Genomic DNA, 14,353 nt, shown 5'->3' with positions numbered 1-14,353 from the left:
GCATAAGTTGAAACATTTACAAAAACAAAATCGAGAGATTAAAGATATCTAAAATGATGTAACACAAAGACGTGGTTGAATGTCTCACAACGATGGTATTACAAGCACGTGGTGGATGAGGAAAATGGTAGCCACAGCTACAAAAAGGTCCAGGTAACACAATGCAGAAATAAATGAAGCAAAAGGCCTTGTCCCAGCTTAGATCACATAGCAGGAACAACAGGCAAATTCCAGCTACAGAAGAACTACTACATTAACATCCATCTTGATTTTGATCCAACTATATAGTTAAACAAGCTTCCTCAGTAAGTGCATATGTTCTTGATGGATTGACAAAATGGCATAAAGTCCTCATCTTCACAAGAATTCTGCCCCAACCTAAAAAAAAAAATGCACTCAACATTCCCTGGCTCTTTTCTTGCATGGCTTTGGGGATAAATGGCATACAGAACTCATTACTAAACATGAAGTGGGGCCATTTTTACACAACTCGTATTGTTAGCCAGAGGGTAAAGAACAAACTTCCTTGTTCTCTCCGTTTTCTTTATGAAAATAGGAAACATAGTTATTTCCCATTTCTACTCTTTTATGTGAAAAATACAAAGATTTCAAAGAGACACTACAAGAGAGGCTTTTTTTTCTATGACAGGCAAGTGTGAACACAAAACAAGGTGACACGGAGAGGATGCACTCCACTCGACAGCTTTCTATTTACATTACACAAGCATATATGAGGCAGGTACCCTTTCTATAAGCACAATTCAAAAGAAATTCAACAGAAAGGAGAAACAAAGAAAAGTGATATCTTTTTATGTACTTCTGTTAGAATGTGTAACTCAAAATATACACTACTGAAGGTACTAAATATTAAATGCAATAAAAAGTATTTTACCTTAAAAATAAATTCTTCAGTATTATTCGTTAAACAAACGAAAAAAAATATATATAAATAAACAGTGAACTTTATGCCACACAAAATCAAGTGCTTTTTAAGTTAGTGTTCTGGAAATTCATGATTAACCACATATTAAGAAATTAAGACACAATTATTTATGATCAGCAAAAAACATAAAACCTCCCAGCAATGCTGGTTTTCGTGATCAATTTTTGTGTCTGTGCATATTATATATATGGTACATGGTAATGCCACCAAAAATATTGGTCAAGTCTTGTTTTTTTCTTGGGTTGATTACATTTAAGCTCCTTAAACACAGGGAGCAAGGACTCTCAATTTGACTGAGGGCATGTTGGTGCTGTTCTATTTCTGGCCGTTAAAGACAGATTAGAGGATGAGACAACACATCAGGTAAATGTCAGCAAAAAATTTCAGAAAAATTTCTAAGATTTCAGGCAGCAATTTCTAATTATTTTTTAAATTATTTTTTGTGTGTATGTCTCCTGAGTGTATGAGTTGAGGAGGGGTGTTAATAGGGTAAAGTGGACTCGTCCCACACTAGTTTGCCCTTCACTCTGCCTCTTTCAACTTTTGTGTGCTTTTCTTCTTCTTCACTATCATCAGACTCTGCACTGGACAGATTCCTAGCCAGTTCATCATCATTATCATCATCATCATCATCATCATCATTGTCCTCCTCCTCCTCAATGTATTTGTCATCTTTCTCAGGATCCTCCTCCTTGATATCCTCAGCATTCTGATAGCCATCAATGTTCTGGTTCATAGAAAACAAGGGAAAGACAGTTCATTTCATACAGTGTTAATTTCTGGATTAAAATTACAAGGCTAAGGAACTATTAGGATAACATATCTTATTCTTACATGCTAAACATCAAGTCTCATGCAATCAGACTTGCTTTTACAGCTTGAATAGCTATAACGTGTTGTAAAATGAGCTACAGAGTACAACCCCAAATTAGTAAAAATTGGGACAGTATGGAAAATGCAAATAAAAAAAGCAGCGATTTTTAAATTTACTTTGACTTGTATTTCATTGCAGACAGTATGACCCCAAGATATTTCATGTTTTGTCTGGTCAGCTTCATTTTATTTAACAACATACATCCATTCCTGCATTTCAGACGTGTAACACATTCCAAAATAAGCTGGGACTGGGGCAATATACATTAGGGCGTTCAGGTTATTTTTTTCTGAGGGTGAATATATGTTGAATAACCTATTGTTTGCATTCTACAGGGTAACATGAACTCAACAGAAAAAGAATGAGGTATTTATGTAAAAAAATTATGAAGATATGAGGATTTCTGTTCTGCGGAAAGGCACAGGCACAATGACACTACAGCATAGGGAAACGGGCCCTAAATGAACCCCATTTTGGTCATTTTGAGTGATTGTTATACCACCCGTCCTTCGGAGCAGGGGTATACTGGTTTATTTACCTCTGTCCATCCGAAACACCCTTTTTCTTAGCAACCACAAACCATAGCCACTTGGTACCAAACTTCAGCTTGGGGTTCTATCCTGTGTATAGCGTTTTCAGGTCTGTCACACACCAACTTCCTGTTTACCAACTAAATGTATTTACAAAACATATAGGGTGGATTTACAAAATTTTCATAACACTTTTCTCAGCAACCACAAATCACAACTGCTTGATATTTGGTACCGAGCTTCAGCTTGGGGTTCTATACTGTGTACACCATTTTCAGGTCTGTCGCACATTGACTTCCTGTTTACTGACTGAATGTATTTATGAAACATATAGGGTGGATTTTGACGATATTTCAAGAAGCAAAATGCTATTTCAAAATGACAGTTTACCAGGATGCTATTTGAAATACCTGGGGAGAACACTGCTCTTTACTTACTTGTTTCAGGGTTAATTATTTGTTGAAGTCAACATTCATAATAAGTGTCCTATTCCTTCAATTGTTTGCATTCTGATATATCCCCTTCAGACACAAGGAAAAATGCTATGGAACTTCATGTGTACAATTGTACACATTATGTCTGAAGGGGATAAACGAGAGCAGGGTGTGGCAACGGGGGCGTGGTCAAGTGTCAGTCTGTGAATGGAGGGCAGAGTCAGGGAAGGTAAGTGGCAGAATCACTGCACCTGATGGGATTTAATCTGTGTTTGTGTGTCTTCCCCAGTGACCACGCCCTATAAGAGGAGAGGGAGAGCAGAGGTAGGGAGTTCTTCCCCAACCTGGATATTTGTGTGTGTGTTTGGGTGAGCGAAATGAGAAGCTGAAAAGCTAAAATAAAAGAGTTTTGTGAGAACTCAGTTCTGGCCTGCTGTGCTTCTGTGCTCCACCCAACTTGGCTATTTCTACAGTGGTGCCGAAACCCGGGATGGAGTACAAAAGAGAACAGCCTCATGGAGTCCTCCCCCTTCAAGGACCTGGTCCATGCCCTCGCCACAGCCCAAGAGAGCCAGTACCAGGCACTGGTTGCCTTCCAGAAGGAGCAGGAACAACGGTTTGAAGCCCTGGTGCTGGCACAGCAGGAAGATTGCCAGGTGTTCCGGCACCTGCTCACGTTGGCGGGGTCCACCATCACCACCGCTGCGGGCCCTCCCCACCTCAACCTAACAAAGATGGGTCCGCATGATGACCCCGAAGCCTTCCTCACTCTTTTTGAGCAGGCAGCAGAGGCATGGGGTTGGCCGGTGGAACAGTGCATGGCACGCCTCCTCCCCATGCTAATGGGCAAGGCGCAGCTGGCCGCGCTACAGCTCCCTGCCGACAGCCAGCTGGTCTACGCGGACCTCCGCAGGGCCGTCCTCCAACGTGTGGGGCGCACCCCGGAGCAGCAACGGCAGTGCTTCCGTGAGCTGCGCCTAGAGGAGGTTGGCCGGCCGTTCGTGTTTGGCCAGCAACTCCAGGATGCCTGCCGGTGGTGGCTGAGGGACGACAACCATGACACCGAGGGAATCATTGACCTGGTGACGCTGGAAATTTATCACCCGACTTCCGGAAGGAACAGTGGAGTGGGTCCAGTGCCATCGCCCGGCGTCGCTGGATCAGGCCATCGAGCTGGCGGAGGACCATATGGCAGCTGTTCCGATGGCAGCACAGTGTGTCTCCTCTTTTCCCCTCTCTTCTCTCTTTCTCTCCCCTTCTGTTCCTAGTCCTTGCCCCATTCCCCCACTGTGGAGGCGGGGGCCGGCTCCACCCCAGCTAGTCTGCTGCACCCGTGGTGCCCTACCGTTTCCTACTTCTGTGTCTGTGTCTTCCCCCCCTCAGGTGAGTGAGCTCCAGAACACCAGTGCAGAGGGACAGCCTGGGTCAGTTTGCTGGTGCTGCGGGGAGCCGGGGCACCTCCAGCTAGAGCCCTGCACTCCCGCGGGAGTCCCGCGGGACTCGCGGGACCCGCTGCAAAGCAGTGCGGCGCGGGACAAATTTTGAAAGCTCATTGCGGGACCGGAAGTGCACATATGCGGCGCGGGCGGGAGCGGTGACAAGCTGCAGTCCCGCTAACTAAAAACGTGTTTGAAATAAAATTTATAAATTATTAATTTATGTCTATCATATATAATTTGTGCTAGATATTTTATTTGGCATTAATAAAAACATTTTAAGGTGCCTAAATATGCAGAGAGAGTCAGATTGCCAGATTGAGTGAGGAATGGCATCTTAAATTTGACATTGATCACCCTAACGGGAAATCCTTTGATCACTCTAATGACTCGCAGTTCACACCCAGCTAGCAAGAGAACCATGAGTGAAGTGATTTACTGCTTGCGTTAGTCTACAACTCTAATCAGAGAGACAGGTTACACAGTGACGGTAGGCTTGACTCAATGCTATCCCAGAAATCCTTCCTGTAATATGCAAATTTGGCTGTCCAATCAGAGGCGGCCAAATTTGCATATTACAGGAAGGATTTCTGGGATAGCATTGAGTCAAGCCTACCGTCACTCTGTAACCTGTCTCTCTGATTAGAGTTGTAGACTAACTCAAGCAGTAAATCAATTCACTTGTCTTACTAGCTCTGCTTTGCAATAAAAATAAAAAAAAACACCATTGGTACAACGCAAGCCCATTCACTTTTTTATGCTGATCAGAGAATTACAATGGTTTCTCATGTGATAAAAATGTGCGATTCGCGATTAAATATTTTAATCGCTTGACAGCACTAATTATTATTAGAGACACTACATGCTGAATTCAGAAACAAGGTAAATAATAACAAACGTGAACGTGAGCTGTAGATATTTATGCTCAAATCCACTCAAAGTAGGGGGCGGGGCACCATCACGCTGTGTCAAGACGAACTTTCCTGAGAAATAACGCGAACGTCTGCATCATGCGGGATTTGCGGGCGGGAGCGGGACTGAAAATCATAATTCTTTGTGGGCGTGGGGTGGGAGCAGGACTGAAAATCATAATTCTTTGCGGGTGTGGGCGGGAGTGGGACTGCACAATGCGGGCGCGGGCGGGAGCGGGACTGAAAAATCCGACCCATGCAGACCTCTACCTCCAGCATCAGTGCTCAGCAATGGAGGTGGGCACGGTGGTCCGGATCCCTGACGCGCCAGGGACCGCCCTCGATCGGGCTGGAGTGTATCGCATACCGGTGAGTATCCAAGGGGATACATATCAGGCTTTGGTGGACTCCGGCTGTAATCAGACCTCAATCCACCAAAGCCTGGTGCAAGACGAGGCATTGGGGAAAGCACAATTGGTGAAGGTGTTGTGTGCGCACGGGGATGTTCACAACTACCCTTTAGTGTCAGTCCACATTCTATTTCGAGGGGAAACATTTCGAGTAAAGGTGACGGTTAATCCTTGCCTTACCCACTCGATAATTTTGGGGACTGATTGGCCGGGATTTAAGGAATTAATGGCACATTTAGTGAAGAGCGGGGCCTGCCATAGTTTAGCGGGGGGAGGTCCCGGTGTGGCATTGGCAGGAGCAGCTGTCACAGAGCCGTCTATGTCATCACCATGTCAGAGTGAGGAGCAGCAGGCTCCTCCCTCTCTCAGGGAATCCCTCATGGATTTCCCGTGAGAGCAGTTGTGAAACGAAACTCTGTGGCAGGCATTTGACCAAGTGAGACTAACTGATGGTCAAACGCTCCAGCCAAATGCCACCCTGTCCTTCCCCTATTTCTCCATTATTAAGGATAGGTTATACCGAGTGACGCAGGACACTCAGACTAAGGAGCCCATTACTCAACTTTTAATCCCAAAGAGCTGCCGGGAATTGGTATTCCAGGTGGCTCACTTTAATCCCATGGCCGGACGCTTGGGGCAGGATAAGACACTAGCCTGAATAATGGCCCGGTTCTATTGGCCAGGGATTCGCGGCGATGTCCGTAGGTTGTGTACAGCGTGCCGTGAATGCCAGTTAGTAAATCCCACAGCCATTCCAAAAGCGCCTTTGCGCCCTCTGCCATTAATCAAGACCCCGTTCGAAAGAATTGGGATGGATCTCATCGGGCCATTAGATCGGTCAACACGAGGATATCGCTTTATTTTAGTTCTGATGGACTATGCAATGCGATATCTGGAAGCAGTGCCTCTTCATAATATCTCAGCATGTAGTATTGCAGAAGCACTCTTCCACGTCATCTCCTGAGTCGGAATCCCCAAAGAGATTCTGACTGATCAAGACACTACGTTTATGTCATGCACACTGTGCGAACTGTATGAGTTACTGGGAATTAAGCCTATCCACACCAGTGTTTATCACCCACAAATGGATGCCTTAGTCGAATGGTTCAATCACACCCTCAAGAACATAATTCGGAAATTTGTAAGCGAGGACGCACGCAACTGGGATAAATGGCTCGAGCCCCTGCACGAGAGGTCCCACAAGCCTCCACGGGGTTCTCCCCGTTCGAATTATTATACAGGCGTAAGCCGTGTGGCATTCTAGATGTGCTGCGTGAAAATTGGGAAGAGGGACGTTCAACAAGTAAAAATGAAATTCAATACATTATCAACCTGCGCGCCAAACTCCACACACTCACGCACCTAACCCACCAGAATTTGTGGCAGGCCCAAGAACGTCAAGTCCGTCTGTATGACAGGGGCACGCGCCGTAGGGAATTCACACCGGGAGATAAAGTACTCGTGTTGTTGCCCACGTCGAGCTCCAAATTGATCGCCAGGTGGCAAGGACCCTTTGAGGTCACACGGCGAATCGGGGACATCGACTATGAGGTGAGGTGAACAGACAGGAGCAGGGCATTACAGATTTACCACCTCAGTCTGTTAAAACTTTGGAACGAGGAGGTCCCCATGGCATTGGTGTCGGTGGTTCCAGAGAAGGCAGAGCTGGGGCTGGAGGTTCAAAAAGGAAAATTGACATTGCCCACCGCTCCGGTCCCCTGTGGAGACAGCCTCTCCCCAACCCAACTCACGGAGGTCGCCCAGTTGCAGACCGAATTTTCGGACGTGTTCTCGCCCCTGCCCAACCGCACCCACCTCATAGAACACCACATTGAGACGCCCCCGGGGGTAGTAGTGCGCAGCTGCCCTTACAGACTGCCCGAACACAAAAAAAGGTGGTTCGGGAAGAACTTGAGGCCATGCTCAAAATGGGCATCGTTGAGGAGTCCCACAGTGACTGGAGCAGCCTGGTGATCTTGGTTCCCAAGGCCGACGGGTCGGTCCGGTTCTATGTGGACTATAGAAAAGTCAACGCAGTGTCTAAATTTGACACTCACCATATTGACGAGTTGCTCCATCAACTAGGCACGGCTCGTTTTTATTCGACACTGGATTTGACAAAGGGATATTGGCAGATCCCCTTGACTCCGCTATCCCGAGAGAAAACGGCCTTTTCCACACTGTTTGGCTTACGTCAGTTTGTCACACTTCGTTTTGGGATGTTTGGGGCGCCCGCTACATTCCAGCGGCTTATGGATAGGGTCCTCCGCCCCCAAGCCACCTATGCGGCCGCCTGCTTGGATGACATTATTATTTACAGTAATGACTGGCCACAGCACTTAGAACACCTAAGGGCCGTCCTTAGGTTGCTGAGGCGAGTGGGTCTCACAGCCAACCTGAAGAAGTGTGTGATTGGGCGGGTGGAAGTACGGTATCTGGGTTTCCACTTGAGCAATGGGCTGACGCGTCCCCAAATTAATAAGACGGCAGCGATTGCGGCCTGCCTGAAGCCCAAGGCCAGAAAGGGGTGAGACAGTTCCTGGGGATGGCTTGCTACTATTGTAGGTTTATACCTAATTATTCGGATGTCACCAGCCCGCTGACTGATCTCACTAAAAAGGGAGCACCAGATCCAGTCCAGTGGATGGACTGGCCAGCGGGCTTTCTTGGAGGTAAAGGCTGCACTGTGTGGGGGGACACTGTTACACTCCTGACTTTTCTCTCCCCTTTATTTTGCAGATGGACGCATTGAACAGAGGGCTGGGGGCTGTTCTGTCCTAGGAGGTGGAGGGGGAGGAATGCCCAGTGCTGTACATCAGCTGGAAGCTGTCGGTGCGTGAGGGCAGGTACAGCACAATCGAAAAGGAATGCCTCGCCATCAAGTGGGCGGTCCTCGCCCTCCGCTACTACCTGCTGGGGTGCCCTTTCACCCTCTGTTTGGACCACATGCCCCTGCAGTGGCTCCACCACATGAAAGATGCCAACGCGCAGATCACCCATTGGTATCTGGCACTCCAGCCCTTTAAGTTCGAGGTGGTCCACAGGCCGGGGGCACAGAGGGTTGTGGCGGATTTCCTCTCCTGTCGGGGGGGTCAGCTGCAGGCCGGATGGCTCCCCAGCCTGAGTCAGGCGGTGGGGGTATGTGGCAGCGGGGGTGTGGTCAAGCATTGGTCTGTGAATGGAGGACGGAGTCAGGGAAGGTAAGTGGCAGAATCCCTGCACCCGACGGGAATTAATCTGTGTTTGTGTATCTTCCCCAGTGACCGCACCTTATAAGAGGAGAGAGAGAGAGAGCAGAGGAAGGGAGCTCTTCCCCAACCTGGACAGTTGTGTGCATGTGTGTGCTTGGGCGAGCGAAATGAGAAGCTGAAAAGCTAAAATACAAGAGTTTTGTGAGAACTCAGTTCTGGCCTGCCATGCTTCTGTGCTCCACCCACCTTAACTCCCTCCCTGTTCTGCCCCTCCTCCCCCCTCTGCCCCCTGCCACAGATTTTGCTCGCACACACCCCTGCCCCCCCTTCAGCATCTGACATGTCATCCTCACAGTTTTCCCCCCCAACACACACACACACATACATCTCATCGTTCATTAACGCACTGAACTCAGGGACCGCACATCTCACTTTACCTCGCTCATTTGCACTATTCCGCACTATCTCATCTTAACAGCTGCTAGTTTGTTTATACTGCTTATTTCATGTTTACCTGCTATACCTCAAGTGCCCTTGACTGTTTGTTTATTTGAACCAGTGTGTGTGTGTATGTATATGAGTGTTTAGTCTATGTCTAGTTCATATCTAGTGTTTATACTGTTTATATTGTCTGTTTGAGTTTTTAGTCTTTGTGTAGTTCTTATCTAGTGTTTATACTGTTTATATTGTCTGAGTGTTTAGTCTATGTCTTATTCTTATCTAGTGTTTATACTGTTTATACTGTTTATATTGTTTGTCTGAGTGTTTAGTCTATGTCTAGTTCCTATCTAGAGTGTTTATACTGTTTATATTGTTTGCTTGGTTTTTTTTCAATTATTCTATTTTTATTTTTATTTATTGCATTGCCTGTTTGCACCGTGGGTCAGAGAGGACTGAAATTTCATCTGTGCTGTATGTCGAACATTTATAGCATATTTGACAATAAAGTTGACTTGACTTAACTATTTCTATATAGGGGTATATGTAAGTGAGCAGGAGCTCACAGTTGATCTTGTTTTTCATTTATTAATATTTTGGCCAACCAAATAATGACACCAAATCCTGTGTCATTCCCACCAACAACTTGTGTTCTTTCTCTGCCTTCTTTTGTTTCTGTGATTTTTTTTTCCCTTCCAAATGGTAATGTGATTTTGTTTGATTTGGTTGTCTCATTCAAGGAACTTGTCATTCACCCCTTACACATATCCCCCAATCCACTGTGTGATTGGGAAATTCTGGCATTGTTGACGACATGGTTACAGACTGGCTTTGTCCAACGTGCACAATACATATCAAGTAAACACAAGTTATCAAATAAAAGAAAACCTGTCAGTATAATGGTCTTAAAGTTCTGTACTATACATGTATGACTGTTAATCTGAAGACTTAAAACTTCTTCATACTACTGCAGTTTCATTGTCATTCCTGAATATGGAATTGTTTATTTTGATGTAAATATACATAATCTGTAAATTATACTCTGTATTGATGAATGCTGTGCTGTGGAAATGTCAAAATGATAATGAGCTTCAACGAAGTTCTCTGCAAATATTATTACAGGTTTACATGGTCTCACAGATTTTTTCAAGATTAATACTGATCAAAATTATTGCACATTTATAATTTGTCATCAATGTAAGTGTACACTGTTAATGTTATTGGCCAGAATTATAGTGCTGAGTAGTTGGAACATGTATTTCATGTAAACAATGCAGAAAGTGAAAGTGAAAGGGCTGTATAGGCAATAATATAAGGATGACTGATTAAAAGCTGACAAAAAATACCATGGAACCAGTAACTAAACATATAAAAGCAATCTAATAACATCACATTTCAGCTTGCATCTGATATTTGAACATCAAAACAGATTATATAGCCCAATATTAGTTTTTGTACTGTTATCAGCAGTCTGGGCCTGGCCACCGGAAGTTCCCAACCACGCAGTAGATTGTGGGATACATGTAAGGGGCGAATGTGTGAGCTTCCCTTTCTTGCATGCATCATCGAATGCATCACGCAAGGTCATGGACAAGTCTAATATCGGAAAAGCAGTGGGGTGATGAGTTGTTTTGGTCATTTCTGGGAGACATTTTTCACGTTTTATCAGAACAGTTAGTGGTAATACATGTAAAATCCCTTCAATTTTCATAATATCAGTGAGGTTTAAGTGTTTTTCATAGATAACATACTGAAATCAAAGAAATTATGTCGTGAATCGGCAATACTCCAACCTACCTCCCCCACGGGGATAATTTTAGGTGAACCTCATTAATATTCTGATAGGACAGGGTCACGTGACCTTCCTTATTAGGAAATTATAGTGGTATATCCCAGAGATTCCCCCAAAAACCCCATTTACAAACACGTCAAACCAAAACATCACTAAAACCCGGGCCAAACAGGGAACATACGCAGTTGCTCACTTTGTGGCCCGTCCGTCGGCGTTTAACCCCTCGTATCTCCATGAAGTGTAGACCAATTTTCTCATCTCATCTCGTTATCTCTAGCTGCTTTATCCTGTTCTACAGGGTCGCAGGCAAGCTGGAGCCTATCCCAGCTGACTACGGGCGAAAGGCGGGGTACACCCTGGACAAGCCGCCAGGTCATCACAGGGCTGACACATAGACACAGACAACCATTCACGCTCACATTCACACCTACGGTCAATTTAGAGTCACTAGTTAACCTAACCTGCATGTCTTTGGACTGTGGGGGAAACCGGAGCACCCGGAGGAAACCCACACAGACACGGGGAGAACATGCAAACTCCACACAGAAAGGCCCTTGCCGGCCACGGGGCTCGAACCTGGACCTTCTTGCTGTGAGGCGACAGCACTAACCACTACACCACCGCGCAGCCCTAGATCAATTTTAATGATTCAAAAAGTGTCTTATTGCTGCAGAAATTGCCTTTAAATGGAACTAAATATTATTCAAACAAAATATCAAGAAACACCAGTAAAAGCCGATTAACTGCAACCTCATCTCATCTCATCTCATCTCATTATCTCTAGCCGCTTTATCCTTCTACAGGGTCGCAGGCAAGCTGGAGCCTATCCCAGCTGACTATGGGCGAAAGGCGGGGTACACCCTGGACAAGTCGCCAGGTCATCACAGGGCTGACACATAGACACAGACAACCATTCACACTCACACCTACGGTCAATTTAGAGTCACCAGTTAACCTAACCTGCATGTCTTTGGACTGTGGGGGGGGAAACCGGAGCACCCGGAGGAAACCCACGCGGACACGGGGAGAACATGCAAACTCCACACAGAAAGGCCCTCGCCGGCCCTGGGGCTCGAACCCAGGACCTTCTTGCTGTGAGGTGACAGCGCTAACCACTACACCACCGTGCCGCCCTAACTGCAACCTGTTGGCTTAAATACGCCAATTTCCTCATTGGCATGATAATTTGTGACGTCACTGAATACCCTATATAGAGGTATATGGAGGTACCCTAATGAGTTAAAACAATTAAATAATGATGAGATTTGAAACAGGTGATGTCAACAAGTGACTGAAATCATTATTTGGTGCAAAATCAGTATCCAGGAAAGACTTAGTTTTTGAGCAGCAAAGATGGGCCGAGGATCTCCAGTTTGTCAACAAATGCCTGAGAAAATGATTGACATGTTTAAAAACAATGCTTCTCAATGAAATATATGAAGAGATTTGGATATTTCACCCTCTATGGCGCATAATATCATTAAATGATTCAAGGAATCTGGAGCAATGTCAGTCCATAAAGAGCAAGGGGGCAAGCCTAAGCTGAACACCTGTGATCTCCAATCCCTCAGACTGCACTACATCAAGAACTGTTATTCATCGATAGCTGATTGTAGTATGAGAGCGGGTGGGTGGAGCACAGAAGTACGGCAGGCCAGAACTGAGTTCCAAAAACTCTTTATTTTCCACTTTTCAGTGTAAACTTATTCTCCCAGGCACACACACAAGTTGCCTGGTTGGGGAGAGAGCTCCCTTCCTCTGCTCTCTCTCTCTCCTTATATAGGGCACGGTCACTGGGGAAGACACACAAACACAGATTAACAGACATCAGGTGCAGTGATTCTGCCACTTACCTTTCCTGAATCCACCCTCCGGTCACAGACTGACGCTTGACCACGCCCCCACTGCCACATACCCCCACCGCCCGACTCAGGCCAGGCAGCTGTCCAGCCTGCAGCCGACTCCCCCCCCCCTTGATGGGAGAGGAAGTCCGCCACGACCATCTGTGCCCCCGGCCTGTGGATCACTTTGAAATTAAAGGGCTGGAGTGCCAGATACTAATGGGTGATCCACACGTTGGCATACTTCATGCGGTGGAGCCACTGGAGGGGCGCGTGGTCTGAACAGAGGGTGAAAGGGCACCCCAGGAGGTAGTAGCAGAGGGTGAGGACTACCCACTTGATCACCAGGCACTCCTTCTCTATGGTGCTGTAGCGCCCCTCATGCACCGACAGCTTCCTGCTGATGTAGAGCACGGGGCGGTCCTCCCCCTCCACATCCTGGGACAGAACAGCCCCCAGCCCTCTGTCCGAGGCATCCGTCTTCAACATAAAGGGGAGAGAAAAGTCAGGGGAGTGTAACAGTGGCCCCCCCGCACAGTGCAGCCTTCCCCTCAGAGAAAGCCCGATGGCATTGCTCTGTCCACTGGACCAGATCTGGTGCCCCCTTTTTAGTGAGATCAGTCAGTGGGCTGGTGACGTCCGAATAATTAGGTATAAACCTACGATAGTAGCCAGCCAGCCCCAGGAACTGTCTCACCCCCTTTTTGGTCTTGGGCCTCAGGCAGGCCGCAATCACTGCTGTCTTATTAATTTGGGGATGCACCTGCCCCTTGCCCAAGTGGAAGCCCAGATACCGTAGTTCCACCCACCCAATCGCACACTTCTTCGGGTTGGCTGTGAGACCCGCTTGCCTCAGCGACCTAAGGACGGCCCTCAGGTGTTGCAGGTGCCGCGGCCAGTCGTTACTATAGATTATGATGTCGTCTAAGTACGCGGCCACATAGGTGGTGTGGGGGCGGAGGACCCTGTCCATAAGCCGCTGGAACGTAGCAGGCGCCCCAAACAACCCAAAAGGAAGTGTGACAAATTGGAGTAAGCCAAACGATGTGGAAAAGGCCGTTTTTTCTCGGGATAGTGGAGTCAAGGGGATCTGCCAATAACCCTTTGTCAAATCCAGTGCTGAGCCGTGCCTAGTCGATCCAGCAACTCGTCAATACGAGGCATTGGGTACGCATCGAATTTAGACACCGCATTGACTTTTCTATAGTCCACACAGAACCAGACCGACCCGTCGGCCTTGGGGCTGCTCCAGTCACTGTGGGACTCCTCAACGATGCCCATTTCGGGCATGGCCTTGAGTTCTTCCTGAACCACCTTTTTCTTGTGTTCAGGCAGCCAGCCTGTAAGGGCGGCTGCGCACTACCACCCCTGGGGGCATTTCAATGTGGTGTTCTATGAGGCGGGTGCGGCCAGGTAGGGGTGAGAACATGTCCGAAAATTTGGTCTGCAACTGGGCAACCTCCGTGAGTTGGGTCGGGGAGAGGTGGTCTCCACAGGGGACCAGAGAAGTGCGCGATGTCAGTGTTCCCTTTTGAACCTCCGGCCTCAGCTCC

The 14,353-nt window shown here is 46.8% G+C and overlaps 1 protein-coding gene across 1 annotated transcript in view; it reads right to left on the bottom strand.

Annotated features, from left to right (window-relative positions):
- Nucleotides 1–944: 944 nt before the first annotated feature.
- clstn2a (calsyntenin 2a) overlaps nt 945–14,353 on the bottom strand; it is a 206,335-nt gene continuing 192,926 nt past the window's right edge. Inside the window, exon 17 of the mRNA XM_060917795.1 lies at nt 945–1,670. Coding sequence (XP_060773778.1) covers nt 1,425–1,670 — 246 coding nt within the window. The 3' untranslated portion in view covers nt 945–1,424. The remainder of the gene's footprint in view (nt 1,671–14,353) is intronic.

This window comes from Neoarius graeffei, chromosome 1 (assembly GCF_027579695.1).
Source record: "Neoarius graeffei isolate fNeoGra1 chromosome 1, fNeoGra1.pri, whole genome shotgun sequence".
Taxonomy (NCBI): Eukaryota; Metazoa; Chordata; class Actinopteri; order Siluriformes; family Ariidae; genus Neoarius; species Neoarius graeffei.
Note: the sequence above shows the minus strand (reverse complement) of the source record. Positions and strands in the feature narration are given on the sequence as shown.